The sequence below is a fragment of the Dipteris shenzhenensis genome, chromosome 31 (genome assembly GCF_047967505.1).
Source record: "Dipteris shenzhenensis isolate YYH24624 ecotype China chromosome 31, Dip_SZ_1.0, whole genome shotgun sequence".
NCBI lineage: Eukaryota > Viridiplantae > Streptophyta > Polypodiopsida > Gleicheniales > Dipteridaceae > Dipteris > Dipteris shenzhenensis.
Window position 1 is genome coordinate 9,070,656 of NC_141626.1, and position 14,678 is coordinate 9,085,333.

At 44.7% G+C, this 14,678-nt stretch overlaps 1 protein-coding gene across 2 annotated transcripts in view; it reads left to right on the top strand.

The window, feature by feature from the left end:
- Positions 1–13,960, top strand: part of LOC147880995 (putative sodium/metabolite cotransporter BASS1, chloroplastic) — a 133,081-nt gene extending 119,121 nt beyond the window's left edge. Inside the window, exons 4-8 of one of the 2 annotated variants that reach the window (XM_087370222.1) lie at positions 1,164–1,197; positions 1,368–1,422; positions 10,079–10,136; positions 13,018–13,289; positions 13,465–13,960. In XM_087370222.1, coding sequence (XP_087226348.1) covers positions 1,164–1,197; positions 1,368–1,422; positions 10,079–10,136; positions 13,018–13,289; positions 13,465–13,626 — 581 coding nt within the window. In that variant the 3' untranslated portion in view covers positions 13,627–13,960. Of the gene's footprint in view, positions 1–1,163; positions 1,198–1,367; positions 1,423–10,078; positions 10,163–13,001; positions 13,290–13,464 lie in introns of both variants that reach the window. The other variant, XM_087370221.1, reaches the window with a different exon arrangement.
- The last annotated feature ends 718 nt before the right edge of the window (positions 13,961–14,678 follow it).

Here is a 14,678-nt window from a genome sequence, read left to right on the forward strand (position 1 = left end):
TCAATTCCATGCTTTGATACTTCTAGGGAGGAGGTCACAAAGGTAGAGTAGCATCTGAGATAGCGGAGCTGGTGCTTTGGAATCCTAGGACTCTGGTTTTGAGAGCCTTTTTGGCTCTCTGCTGTTGCTCGAGTAAGGTGGCTGAAATTGTTGCCTTTGCAGGCTCATGTTTTCACAACATCCACCCTTTTGGAGGCGTCCTCAATAGCTGATTGCATCGTGGTGATCTGCTCCTCTACATTGGGGCTTGTCCTTGAGGTCAAATCTGCTAGGCATTGGAGGTCCTCTATCTCCTTCAGGAGATCGGAGGCCTATGCCTGGATCGTCATGCGTGAGGGTATCTATCAGCTATTGCACAAGATCTACTTTGGTGGCACTATCTGAAGTCTGGCTAGATGAGAACTGGCCAAACCAAGTCCTTCATCGAGTGGAAGAACCTGCTGAGCTGATGGAGAAAACAGCTGATCAAGAATTCAAGACAGTATAAGATGGAGAAGAGAATGAGTCTCCTGATCCGAGGGAGCACAAAAAACAAATCTGCCAACCCTAACCTCAAGATTACTTTTGGAGTTGTCTACTCTATCTTTGACCTAGGTAAAGAATATCGTTCGACATGACACCTGTTTTATTCCTTTCCCAAAGATGAAGGCTCCTTTTATTCTTCTCTAGGGTTCCTTTTCTAAACATGTGCCCCCTTGCATAGTGTGAGAGTCTTTTTGAGATTATTGAATTATAATTCTGACAGATTGTAAATCCTCTTCATTTTTGGGAATCAAAAGTCCTGTGAAGTTACAGGTTTACTTTGCTTAGTTGTGGATTGGTTTTGGGATATTGTGCACACCTTGTCATGAGTCATGAAAGTACTTCTTTAAAGGAAGATGAGCGATTGAGATATAGACAGATTGTTTGTACAAGGGTTTCTTGCAGAATGTACAAATGTGACTTTAAGTCATTTGTAATCACTCTACAAAAAGAACAGTCAGCAAAAAGAAATGCTAAAACAGTGCATGGTTCCATTTGTGCAAGAGGCCTGTTTTTTTCCCGATATGAATGAGTGATGTGATCGGTTTTATTCAAAGGAGTTCAACATAAAGACGTAGATCAGATTGCAGTTCGATTCATTTTTCACTGCTCCATCTAAGACAAAAGGTCATATTCTGCAGGCACAGCAAGTAATGTGGTTACCTACCTTGCTCGGTTAGTTCCCTGTGAGTGAGGTCTTGTATGTTTTTTTTTTTTTCCTTGGGCTTTTCTGACTGGCCACAATATATTGTCAGCACTACCGTCTTTAGGTACTTCACTACTTGGCTTATTTCAAAGGAAGGAATTTCGCTACAAAGGTGCTCACTTATACTATTGTAATGCAGGGGAAATGTGGCGCTCTCAGTTTTAATGACTTCTGCTAGTACTTTTCTAGCTGTGGTTTGTCAATCTCCACCTTGTAGAGCAACATTTTTCACTTGCACTCTCTTCAAAGGCTAAGGTGGTTCTGTTGTACACATTTATTTTATAAGGACAGAATGTATTTCAATTCAAACTAGAAAATTTAGTTTGAGGGATTGCCAAACTAGGTGCTGCAATTCAAGGATTCTTAAGACATTGTAGGAATAAACATCGTCATAGTTCTCAACTCTTCAAAGGAGTAATCTATGTTATCCACAATATTCATAGGAGTGGTGTGCTATATGTAGGTCACACTTTTGTTTGTTTCAATGGGATGTTAGGGAAGCTCTATAAAAGTATTCTTTGATTGGAGATTGAATCTTTGAAACCGTTGTATGCAGCAACAGGGCTTAAATACCTTGTTTTAATTTGGAAGGAAAGTCGCTTATCACAAATGTAAAAAGGCTAGTTGAAACCTATGGTTTGGATAACTATCCAAGGCCAACAAATGTTCTTCTCATCTTCATTATGCAAATCAAATTTGGAAGCCAAAAAGCGATCCCAAATTGGAGAGTTCTTGCCTATAGGGACTATGAAATTATAATTTTTGGATTTCAATTTAAGTCTTTGAATGATATAATGTTAAAGTTATTTTAAAACTTTTTTATACTTCACAAACTTCTTGTGTTAAGATCTTCAATTAAGAAATCAACATTGCATTCAATTGAAATTATTGTTGAAGAAGGTTCTTAAATCTAGGGATTAAAAAGCTTTCCCTTCTCAAGAAAAGAACTTACGATCACGCTATCTACTTATTTTGACCTTGACGAAATTTCAGTTATGAGTGCTCTTCCTCAGTGGATTAGCAGCGGTATTTCAAATCATTTTGTGATTGCTTGACAACATTCAGACAAAAATCCTTCAAATTGTTCAGACATTACAGAGCATAGAAAGTTAAACATCATTAGTAGCCCTTATTGCTGTATACTGATAAAAGCTTTCTTCTTTTGTTTAAAATTCTACAGGATATGTTGTTACCATAGATACTAAATCCTTTTGCTGTTCTGAGGGAGAGTTTCTTAATGGCACAAAATTCTAACTTTCTGCTTTCAAGGATTCATGTCTCTTAAAGGCCATGAAGAAAATAGCTTGAAGTCTGCTATTAAAGGGAATAATCTTTAGGAGTCCAAGGTCTTTTATCACATTGGAAATTGGCAGTCTTGAGTCTAGTTGCTTCAACACTACTAGAAGGTCCCTTGGTTCGCAGCTCCAATAGTGGTAGCTCTCTCCCTTTAGGGAACAAAGCTTCTCTATGTATATTCCAGCAAAAGTTTGTGATGTCTTTAATCTTTTTGTCCCCAAGGAAAAAACCTTGTATTATATGTGATGACAAATGATATAGTGTTAGATATTCGGGATGCACTGAGAGGGAAACTAGCTCGGCTGCTGCCCTACAGCATGCATCTCTAAGGTTTGGCTGAAATGGTATCTCACCATCATGGTGGGATTTACAACCAATGGATTCCTTGATCTGTGAAAATAAAAGAGATACTTGCAGGCCAGGCCTTCAGTAGTCTTTGTTAAGCCGTTTGTACCTTGCTCCCACATGGCTTGCTGGGATGATGTCCAATGGATGTTGACAAGAGTTACAACAGGGAGGATCTCCTACCCTCCAATCACTAGGCTACAACATGCTACCAAGTGATGTTGTCTATATTTGGATGTTGACAAGAGTTACAACTTACAACAGGTGGGATCTCCTACCCTCCAATCACTAGGCTACAACATGCTATCCAAGTGTTCTAAGCCACGATGTTGTCTTCTAGACACGATCCTCTGGACAGCTTGCATTGTGTTGCCTCGAGCAAGGGGTAGCATCCTGTATCTCCTGGCTCATAATCTCCCCACACTCACCAAGTGGGGGATACTATCTCTATATGAATGCATGCTTCCCGTCTGAGAACCAGCCTACCATCCCCAACTCACAGGATGTGCATCAGCCATGCTATGATCTTCGATGAGCACTCCCAGATCGCTTATGCTGAGTGACAGCTCCATAAGTATTGGAAATCATCCACTAAACCCTGGCCATGTGCAATGACTTGGTGCCATTCCTTCTTGTTCGCTTTGGCTACATGCAATGGGAACCGTATGCACCATCTAGGAGGAGGATGAAATCTTATGGAGGGGGATGGTCCAAAGTTGTGACTGGACTTTCTATCAATGCTTGAAAAAATAACCCTACAAATCAGCTATCTGTGTGGCACTGATTGTGAAAGAAAAACTGCATGCTAACTCGCCTATTTTCAAAGAACCCATCTCATTGCCTAGGGAGTCTCTGAAATAGGGGCCAACAACCAAGGTGGGGGACTATACAACCAGCAATTGCCTTGCTCCTTAAATATATAGAATACACATGCAGGCTAGGCCTTGCAAAAATGTGCCTGCCTTTGGATGGCGGTCTTTGGATGGGCATCCAAGATCCCATCGTCCCTCGCTCCCATATGGCGTGCAAAGTGTAGATGATGTCTTCTCGGATGGCAATGAGGGTGGCTGCTGGGGGAACTTGCTGGCATACCATTGCCAAACTGCAACGGGCAACCCAGATTTTCCAAGTAATGATGCTGGTCACCATTTCCCAAATATTGTCCTCTGGTGAGGATGTGGGCCACATCTTGTATCTTGATCCAAAAGACCCTCTGTCCATGGATCTTGTAGGCTGGCAAAACCATGTCAATTGGAAAGGCATGACCCCCACAAATAGCCAAGCGACTGTGCCCCAGTAAAGTCCCATTGGATCCTCTGCTTCCTAGCTACGATCCTGAGGGCTCCCTGCTAGGTTGTTTAGGCTGCAGGGCAGCTCCACAGCCAATGTGGGATCGTCTTAAGATCTCCATCCGTGCAACAATGGCCCCTTCCATCCACTCTCATTTGCTCCACAACTATGGGCCGAGGAGTAGCCCCCATGGGCCACCATCCAAAAGAAGCATGTAATCTTCCGTGGATGGAGGCTGTCCTGGTTTCCACATTGAAGGGCGCATGTAGCGAGACTCTTATATTTGGTTTCACCAAAAGTTGAATATGCTGCCAAATATGAGACCTGGCATCATCTTTAGCAGGTGTATTCTGATCTGCTGCAGGAAGGGAGGCATAAAAAGCAGTAGCTATATGCATGACGGCATCGGGATCTGTCTGTAAAACCCTGTCTAAGTGAATAAGTTGTGTGACACTCTCTACTATGTATCGGGCCATGAGTAGAGAAGAAATGCTTATTGACTCCACTACACATCTGAATCCAAGAGGGCTCTCGTGCATGAAAGGCATACTTTGCTCTCTAATCTAACAATGTCTGCTGATGAGCCCTTGCTGCAGCAGCAAGGTGCTCCAAGATCCAAGCATCTGCAGGCCGTTTCTGCTCTTCCGTCTGTAGGGCTGCCAACTGCTGATGAAGAACAACATTCTGTCTGAGAATCTCATGTCTTTTGGTCCTCGCGGCTAAGTGATAGAAGTCACTAATACCAGAAAGGGCTGTTGCCTCATGTGAAGGAGATGACACTCCACCCTGCATAGGAGACACCCAAATCTACAAAAGTGACCGAGTAAGGTCCTCTGCATAAAGGCATCCGAAATCTTGAAATATTGGGAGAGCAACCTCTCCTATGAGGCTCAAAAATCATCAAAACCACTGGAAAGTGGTCTGAAGTAGAAACCCCGGGAGCAATGCAAATTGTACCACCTCTATCCAAAGCCCAATCATCATCATAAATTTTGTTGATACATGCATGAATGGGCATCTGAGGTCTCCTATTTCACCATGAGAAATGGAGTGACTGTGACGGAGTGTGAAAGGCATCTTCCAACCAAACATCTCTGCCACTAAACTGAAACAGGAAGGCACCCCAGGCTACTCTCTCCAAAGAGTGAATGCCTTATTCTCTACCCCCCTTCTTGTCTGAAGGCAAGTTCACATGTTGAAGTCGCCTCCAATAACCCATGAATTTGTAGTGGGGGCCAAAGAGAAAAGTTCCTTCTAGAAATGGACACGGTCTCCTCGATTATTAGGGGCATAGAGGTTGAGAAGACCAACCTTACGTCCCCTAATCAAAAGAATGACCTATTGAGCTCTGGAGGGAAAAAATGATACCATGTCCAACAACCAGGGAAAGAATAGAATCTAAAACGGCAATGCAAGTTTCACAAAGTAGGTGGCCAAAACGTATGACCTGAAAGAAATTTACTGGACTTTGCACAGTCTCTAGCATCCAGCTTGTGTTCTTGAAAAAAGAGAATATCAATGGTACCCCCTGTTACACCAAGGCCCTGTATGTTCCAACTAACAATCCTCATCTATGGGAGGAAGTAGCATGGAATAGCTTACTTGACTTAGTGGTGGAAACAAACCCCTCCAAGGGGGAAGACCTCCTTCTCAAAGAGCTGGAGGATAATCCACGAGAGAGAGAACTTGTTCACTTGAGGAGGAAGATACCTTGTTAAAAGGAATACTAATCACTGCCTCAGTGAAGGTGGAGGGCCCAAAATCGTCCTCAGGATAGTCCGCTAGAACCGCCAAGGCAAAAAAAGAGTTCTTGAGAATTAGGCATGGTATCGGGGAACGTAAAATCCCCGCAGTCAAAACTAGAGAGATGGTATGCACAACCCCTTTCTCTCGATTCATGAGGGGGGGGAATAGTGATCACAAAGAAGACTGAATAATCAAGAAGAGTTCGACTTCTCAAAGGAACCATGATCATGAAGAAGACTGAATCATCAACAATAACGGCTTGGTCAAGGTGAGGAGCTGCAATTGGGTCAATGGGAGAAGCTGAAATCGGGGCAGCCTCTGGAGCAGTGGTGTCTTGAGCTAAGCAGGGGATAGCCTCATGTACAACTCTTGTCGCAACCTGAAGACGATCAAGACTGGTCACAACGAGAAATGGAATGTCCGAAGCCGCGACTATAGTTGTGTCCGGGATGAGTGGGGGCCCCTCCTGATTAGCAAATGTTACAGGGCAAGGACACTAACTGGAACCCAACGGGAGATGACGGGTGCAAGGTGTGCCAGTTGTGGGCACGTGTCAGAAGCGAAGGCGGTGCTGGAGGAGCACTCTATTGAGGATGAGTAGGAGCTGTCCTAGCAAGCTTTTTGGGCCTTTTCTTCTTTCTTGGGCAATCCTTGGCAAAATGCCCAAATGTCCTACAAATTATGCATTGGTCCTGTCTGCCCACAATCTCGACTCTTTGCCGAAAGAAAGAACCATCTGAGCGTTGGAGCACAATATGGTAATTGAAAATATTAGGGACTCGAGGAACTCCATCTAATCTGATCGCCTATGTTGTTGAAGAGGTTAAACCAAGGAGGGGGGGGATCTCTATGACCACTTTGAAGGAAGCTCCAATCAAGGTGAGGAGCATGACATAAAGGAAGCTCCAATCGACTCCTTACTCCAATGGGCTTCCTTGGGCATGTGGCCTTCCTCTTGGGTGTAGCTCAGCCTACACTCAATAGAATTCTCCAGGATTTCGCGATCTATCTTGTCGTGGTTGGAATAATACTCACCCGTGGCATGTGTGGAGGGACACAGATGCGCCCCAGGTAGCGATGGTACATCTACCTCCCCATTCTTTATATGATAACACTGACGGTACAAGTCTTCCAAGTATGCTATCATAGCTTCTTCGTTAGGGGCCATTGGGAGTAGCAGAGAGAGAGAGCGACGAGAAGGGAGCAACCAGAAGGGAGTGACGGGAAGGAAGCGATGAGAGAGGCTCACTGTGGTGGAGAATCGGCAGGGTGCTCGCCCTCCTGAGAGGCTACCCATGTACAAATTCCCTCGGGGATGATCATAGCAAAAGCTGTTTTCAAGGTGTGGTGTGGTGTGTGTGAGTTCACAGCGAAAACTGTTTTGAAGGTGGTGTGGGAAGAGACTTGACTATCCTCTTCTACTAGGTCAAAGCCCAACGTGAAGGGTCCCAAAAAAATCCTTTGGAGCCCAAGTGCAATGGGTTGTCTTTGAGCACAACACTCGCAGCCTCTGGTATCAAAGACCACTTGGAAGAGCCCATGTCCCAACAAATGAACATCTTTAAGACGGGGATGAGGCTCGAGGGTAAAGCTGCAAGCATCCAGTCTTTGGCTCGAAGTTTAGAAGGATGAGATCCATAGATGGGAGCGAAAAGGGTGGTGGAAGACTCCAATTCCACATCTTGTTGAAGCTGCAGCAACTCGGCTTTTGAAAATGTGCATGTTCTTGCAGCCGGTGGGAGCGGATTGGGAATGACTGAATGCACCATTTGTCAATTGAAGGTTAGAGGCCAACTCAAACTCAAAAAGAAAAGCTCTGTCCGGGCGGCTGAAAGGAGGAAAAGGAAGAAAAAAGGAAGAAGAGGGGGAAGGGCTGAGAAGAGGAGGTGGGAGAGGGCTCAAAGAAGGTGGGGAAGGAAGAGAGGGGGTCTGAGATGAGGCGGAGAGGTGCTTCAAGGCTGAGGGGGGGCGGAGAAGGCTGAGAGGGGGGCAGGGGAAGGAAAGAGCAGGCGGGGGGGGCTGAGAAGGAAGGCAAGGGGCAGGGAGGCAGGAAAGGGGGTGGAGGGGCAGAAAGGAGGGGGGAGCAGGGAGGGGAGGCAGGGGGGTGGAAGAGGTGGTTGGGGGGCTGAGAGAGTAGGCAGGACGCTGAGGGGTAGGCGGGGGGGGGTGCTGAGGGAGGCCGAGGGGCTGAGGGGGGAGGAGTCATGTGCTGGGGATCACTGGTCATTGCTGTTTTTTTGGATGCCACTTCACAGAACCTTGAACTGGAGTCATGTGCTTGGGATCATCTCTTTCCAAAAACCAAGTATCCTTGACTGAAAATGTGTCATCAAGTAAAGGAATTTCATGTCCAACCTGCTCATGGATGTCCCTCCTGCAAGAAATCTCATCAATGGTTGCAAAGGCAAAATCCTTGTTATCCTGTACACAATGAACCTGCAGTTGCAGATTAGCATTCTTATTGGTAGATGCAACAAAATTATTGTTGGAACTGCCCCATCTCTCAGTAAATTGACTAGGCTGCTTGCAATGATTACATCTACTCTTTTTGACCTGTCTATCCTTTTGTGGAGCTTTGCCAGATGCATTACTTTTGTTCTCCATGGTATTTGTTGTATTTTTGAAAATTTCCCTTTGCTCACCATGGCTAGGAGAAGGGGGAAATTTTGAAACTCTTTCCTCTTCCTGCAACAGCAAACCCACTGTCTCATCAATTGAGATTGGAGCTGCCCTTGAGGGAATACTTACTGGAGTAACAAACACCCCATATGAAGGGGCCAAGCTCTTGAGAGTGACTGAAACCACTTTTCTCTCTTCAATGAGCGTACCAATACTATCAAATCGATCTCTCAATCTGCAATTTTCTTTCATGCTCCATGATGGATTGCCATTTTGCATTTTGAGCTCTTCAAGTTGATGGGTCATAGCAATGAGCCGTGGGAAGCCCAAGCTCTTATACCAATTGTCGATAGAGAACTCCAAAGCACTGCAGTGTATTCCACAACAAGTCAACTGAGATAGAACAAAAGTATAAAGGATGGGTTATGATATGAAACCCGTACAACATGAAAATAAATACAACTAGGCTAATTAGACTAAAACTCGCCTTCATAACCATACTAGTGCATGTGTTCCCTATAGTTTGCTTCTTGACTAGCCTATTGGGAGTTTTTTTCATATTCTTCTTGGGGCTTTCTTTGCCACCTCTGAATATATGTTGAGGGAAGGGATGGCTGAGGTAACTATTAACATTTTTTCCTAGCAACTTTTTGTTCTTGTGGAAAATAGAGATTACTCAACTTAATACTAGCTGCAATGTATACATGAGGTAGAAGCTGATGACATTGCTTCGTGGTTGCCGAGCATCCACATTATCTGGCAAAGAATGCAAGTCATTTTCTGCATGCTTATTCTGTCTTACCAAGGTTTTGTTTTGTTTTGAGAGCCGGCTTTTCTGTGCATGGCACTTACACCCAATAGAATTCTCATGGAGAACTCTTGCCCCTGCCTTATGTTTTCAGCGTCACCTCAAGTGTGGACCACCATCACTCAAACCTTAGGGAGCGGAGAAGACACCAGGGCCCTGACGGACCTAGGCATGTGGGACTTGCCTCGAGCCCCGTGGCCCTCAGCTCACCACGCTAAAACTCTATTAACCATGCTTATTGTGTCTTACCCAGGGTGTTGTGGCATGGCCAGCTTGCTGAAGACAATTGAGCCTTTTTGCATGAAGGCATAATAAGACTCGAGGGCTTGCATATTTAGGGAGCTTGTTTATTACATTGCCCTCGACTCATATCTCATAGACGCCAGTACTTTTTATTTATGGTCTTAAATGAGAAGGGGGAGGCTAGTACCCCCGATATAATGCTTAGAAAATATGTACGCAAAATGAGTTTTATTGTTATTTATATGTATTCTATCTTTTTAATGCTGTGACTGAATTAATGACATTCTGAACAAGTCACATTTAGAGTAATACTTTTTGATTGTATAAGATGTAGATTCTTCTTGAATATACATGTGCTTCAAAGACATGCTAGAGTGTTAAAAAAGAGTTTGATATGGACTTGCATTATCTTTGATGAATAAATTAGTTGTACAAACTAGTAAATGCACATTGCTACATTTGTAATTGAAACAGGCACTCACTTCAAGAATATGAACATGCAGGTGATGACACCCTTTTTGACAGCAAAACTGGCAGGACAATATGTTGCTGTTGATGCAGGTGCTCTCTTCGGCTCAACTCTTCAGGTGATTCAAACCTTTTTTACAGCATACTAAAAGTTACGTATAAGTATGAATGCCTGTCGTTGATCAAACTTTAAGATATTTATGATTTCAAAATGTCTCAATATTAAGTAGAATGAGTGGTATTCCATTATGAGGCTGCTTCCCACTTCACGTCATGCCTCCTCCCTGCTGCTGCCCCTCCCCCTCCCTCCCTCCCTGCTGCTCTACCTGCTGCCTCCCCTGCCCCTTTCTCTGCCTCATCCTCCCTGCTGCTGCCTGCTTCTGGGCCCTCCGATCCCACCTCCTGCCCCTTTCCGCCCCTCGCCCTTCCACCTCCTCCCCCCTCTCTCCCCCTCCCTACCCACCGCTCCATCCCTCACCCCTCTCTTCCCCTGCAGCTTCCATTCTGCCCCTCCCCTCAGCCTCTCTCCTGAGTCCCTCCCATTCCGCCTCCTCCTCCTCAACCTTTCTCCCTCTCTTTCCACCTCCCTTGCTGCCCCATTCTGCCCCGGGAGAGGAGAGAAGCTGAGGGGGATGTCCTTCCCCGTTGCTGCCCCCCTCTCCCTCCACACTTCCTCTCTGCTACCCTCAACTTTTTCGAGTTCTCTTCTCCATCACAGACAGATTATAACTTTGTTTTAGCCGTTCTTTCACCCTCGATTGGCAAATGGCTATCCATTTAGCCAATCCTCGTCCACGAGAACATGCACGAGCTGCTGCCGCTTCAGAAGGATGTAGAGTTCGAGAGCTCCACCACCCTCTTCGCATGCATCTGTGAATCCCAACTTTCTAGGATTCATGCTAGGGATTGGATGCTTGCTGCCTTGCCTTCAGACCTCACCCCTCACCTTTTAGATGTTCGCTTATGGAGGCGAGGTTTCTTTCACATGGGTTTGTGACTCTCCTGGTGTCGCAATTGCAAGGCTCGAGACTAGCCCCTTTGCAGTTGGTTACAGAAAGATTTTTCTCATACTTTCTCGACCAGCGGAGAAGAATAGACAGCTCACTTCACTCTTTTATCAGGTTCCTCAATAGTCTGGGCTCGTTGAAGATAATGGATCTTTGCACGAGTATACTGCAGTGGAAGCCACTGTGGACACACAGGTCAGAGCCATGACTGCCATGGAAGGCATCGCCACAAGATACAAAAAGAGGGCTTCCCCCCTACAGACAGGGATGCATAAAGTACAAAGAAAAATACAAGGAACATCAATGCATTGTCAAAATCCTAGATACTGAAGAGGAGATGAAGTGATATAGCCATAGAGTCCTATGCCCACTCAACTCCCACTCAACTGGAGTGTAGCTATGCCCACTCAAATGGACTGGGGGCCTTTAGGAGATGGCCACCTATTCCTCTTGCAAGCTGATTTTCGGAAATTCCGTATTATTTTGTTGTATAATCAAGGAAGCCTGTTTCTCCTGGCGCTTCTGCTTTCTCATTTGGCTCGGCACACATATGTGTATATTTGCATTTCAGTTTTGTAAGGACACTTGCTTTTGTTGCTATGCAATTTTCATTTTCTTGTTTCTATTGATTAGGATATTAACCAAAAATACAAAGGAGCACACCACACAATAAGTCCCACAGATGTACCTACACCCTATTCATTGGGACGATGAATTGATAGCTGAAGGGGACCTATTGACCAGACTTTGTCCATGTCGATGACCATCCTGATGTGACCAGACTTGGTCCATGCTTACTTTGTGTGATGACCAGCATAGTTCCGTGCCTAAGGACTTCGTTGACTAGACCCTGTGAAGCCAAACAAAGAAGCAATGCAGGATAGGAAAGAGTGGCAAACAAGTGGTCCCTATGGAAGAGCCCATGAAGTAGCCACTGGGCCCAAGCTGATACACGGAAGAGGACCAACATTGTATGCCCAAAGAGTTTGCACATGGGGTGTCATCATCCTCATGGAGCAGTTATGACATTGCCAGGGAGTCGATGAAAACTGGTTGAGAAACCAGAGCATTACCTAAAGATAGTGATGTCTCCTAGTGCAATGGGATAGTTGGAAGGCATAAAAAAGCGAGCTAGTGAATAATGGCTAGGAGAAGAAGATGAGACGTCAAAGTATAGGGACATCTATCAATGGAGGGAGAATCATGGCTTTAATGGATAGACCATTAGTTGATTGGGAGAAGGTAAGGAGAGTAGCGAATGTGAGGGGAGAAAGGATTGAGCTATGAGCTATTGTGGATGCTTGGTGAGTGATCTCTGTACTTTTTAAGAGGTGGTCTAGTTACCACGATTGGCTTGGTAACGTCGTCGCAAATCCAACTCTTGTTCTGTCTCGCTCTGCATTGCACCAGGTTAGTGTATCCTTGTTTTGGTTCATGTAAGAATTCCCATAGGATCTACCATCTCTTCTTTCTATTTTGTTTCGCTAGTTGCACCATAACTTGCACCCCGTTCGACTAGTTGCACTGTGGTCGTACGAAGAAGCATGTAGTATCAACACACATATTCGTGAGTTTCAAACCCATTGCACCTCGTACCAGTGGCCTCTGGCTTCCGGTAATATCTCTGGAAGAGACTGTACCTCTCCTCAGACACAAATCCAAGCACTGTTTGTGTTCTAGGGATGTTCCTGGTCTTCCACATTATATCGTTTTTGGTTTCTGGACCATTGTTTTATTGTGCAGTAAATAGACCTCTTGCTTGCAATTGAAAAACTGTGCAGTTTTACGTGTTCAAACACAAGTAGCTGTAGAGTCTTCAGCTCATCTTATTTACAAAGAACAGGAGCTGTTACGTGACACTGTCCATTTTTGAAGTAATTTGTCAGATTGATGAAAGTTTTTGTACAAGTAGCTAAGGGTAAGTGAGGTCAGCTGTCCTTTTACATGGCAGGTGGTACTTCTGCCAGTTTTGACAGGGGCAGCTATGGCACACTATTTTCCCAAAATTGTCGGTAAAATATCTCCTTTTGCCCCGCTAGTGGCAATCATCACGGTTGCTGCACTTTGCGCAAGTGCCATTGCTCAGAATTCCCAAGCGATACTGTCTTCAGGAGGCCAAGTTGTGTTGGCAGTGCTAGCCTTGCACACTGCAGGTTTCCTATTTGGCTATCTTCTGTCCCGACTTCTAGGTTTTTGTGGTTCTACATCCCGCACAATCTCCATAGAAGTTGGCATGCAGGTATGTTTTTTACACAAAAGGCAATTTTAGTAAGACAACGCTGTTACAACAAGTTTAAGCTTCTGATTTAGTGCTGTGCTTATTTCTGCTCAACCCTTTGAGGATCACAATTGTCAAGACTCACATTCAATCAAATTTTGGATACTCAAAACTTTAAGTCACAATGTTTTTGCAGAATTCAGTTTTGGGAGTGGTCCTTGCAAATCAGCATTTTACCAACCCTTTGACTGCAGTGCCATGTGCAGTGTCAAGTGTATGCCATTCAATTCTAGGCAGTTTACTTGCAGCATTTTGGCGTATGTACTCAAGTACATCAGAAAGTGAACTGTCAGCCTAGACTGACACCAAGGCTCCATAATTGGTGCATGTGGGCCCTTAACAATAACGTGAAATTTGTGCAAGAATTGTTGCTCTAGGTTACACTATCAACAGTATCCAAACTTTCACAATGTAAGGTAGCACAATTAAAAGCAGCAGGATCTTGTGCAACCAGTATACACATTTTTTGAACGTGATGAGGTTACCATGAAAGTTTTGGCCCTGGCTTTAAAGTGCGGACATTTTGTGTAGGATACAATGCAGGAATGCTTAATAATAAAGATCCTGTAGGCTTGCTTTTTTACATAAGAATGATTTGAGAAACAGTAAAACATTATCCTGTAAAATTTATGGACATGTGACAGATCTTTTTATTGCTCCCATTCCTCCTTTTTTGGGGACAAAATTCCTTCTCTTAAAATCGTTGAAAACAATGCAAAGGGTCAGCTATACGTTGAAATCCTGGTTGTCTTGCAGCCAGCTTCTCTAGGTTCTGGCTCGCTGCCTATGTTAACCTGAGTGTGGTGGGCTATATAACTAGTGGATCCCTCGATATTTGCCTATGTTACCTGAGTGTGGTGGGCTATATAACTGGTGGATCCCTCGATCTGTGCAAATATAGAACATACCTGCGAGACAAGCCTTGTACAAACGCTCATGATGCTCAACAGTCTTCGTGGTAGCTCTATTATGCTACCAAATTGCACGCAAGGTGTAACTAATGTCCAGCCATGTTTTGGCGAGAGTGTTATGGTGAAGCTACTTATCGCCCATCATCTACCCAGACGTTGTAGGCTGTGGTGCTAGCAAGTGTCACCTAAATATTGTCCTCTGTCTAGAGGGCAGAGTGGCCTCATGAATCTCCGAGCCTCCAATCACCCAAGTAGACATCTCCATGCCCACCTGTTGTGCATTGAATGCATCTGGGCCTTGGGTTCAATGTGGGCGGGTAATCTTGTCCGTCCATGATCCGGGGGCATATCCACAGTCTGTAAGCACCGTAATGCCCATCGGGTAGGAGGATACTCAGCAATGTCCTCGCCGATATCGCCAAGGTTGACATCCTACACC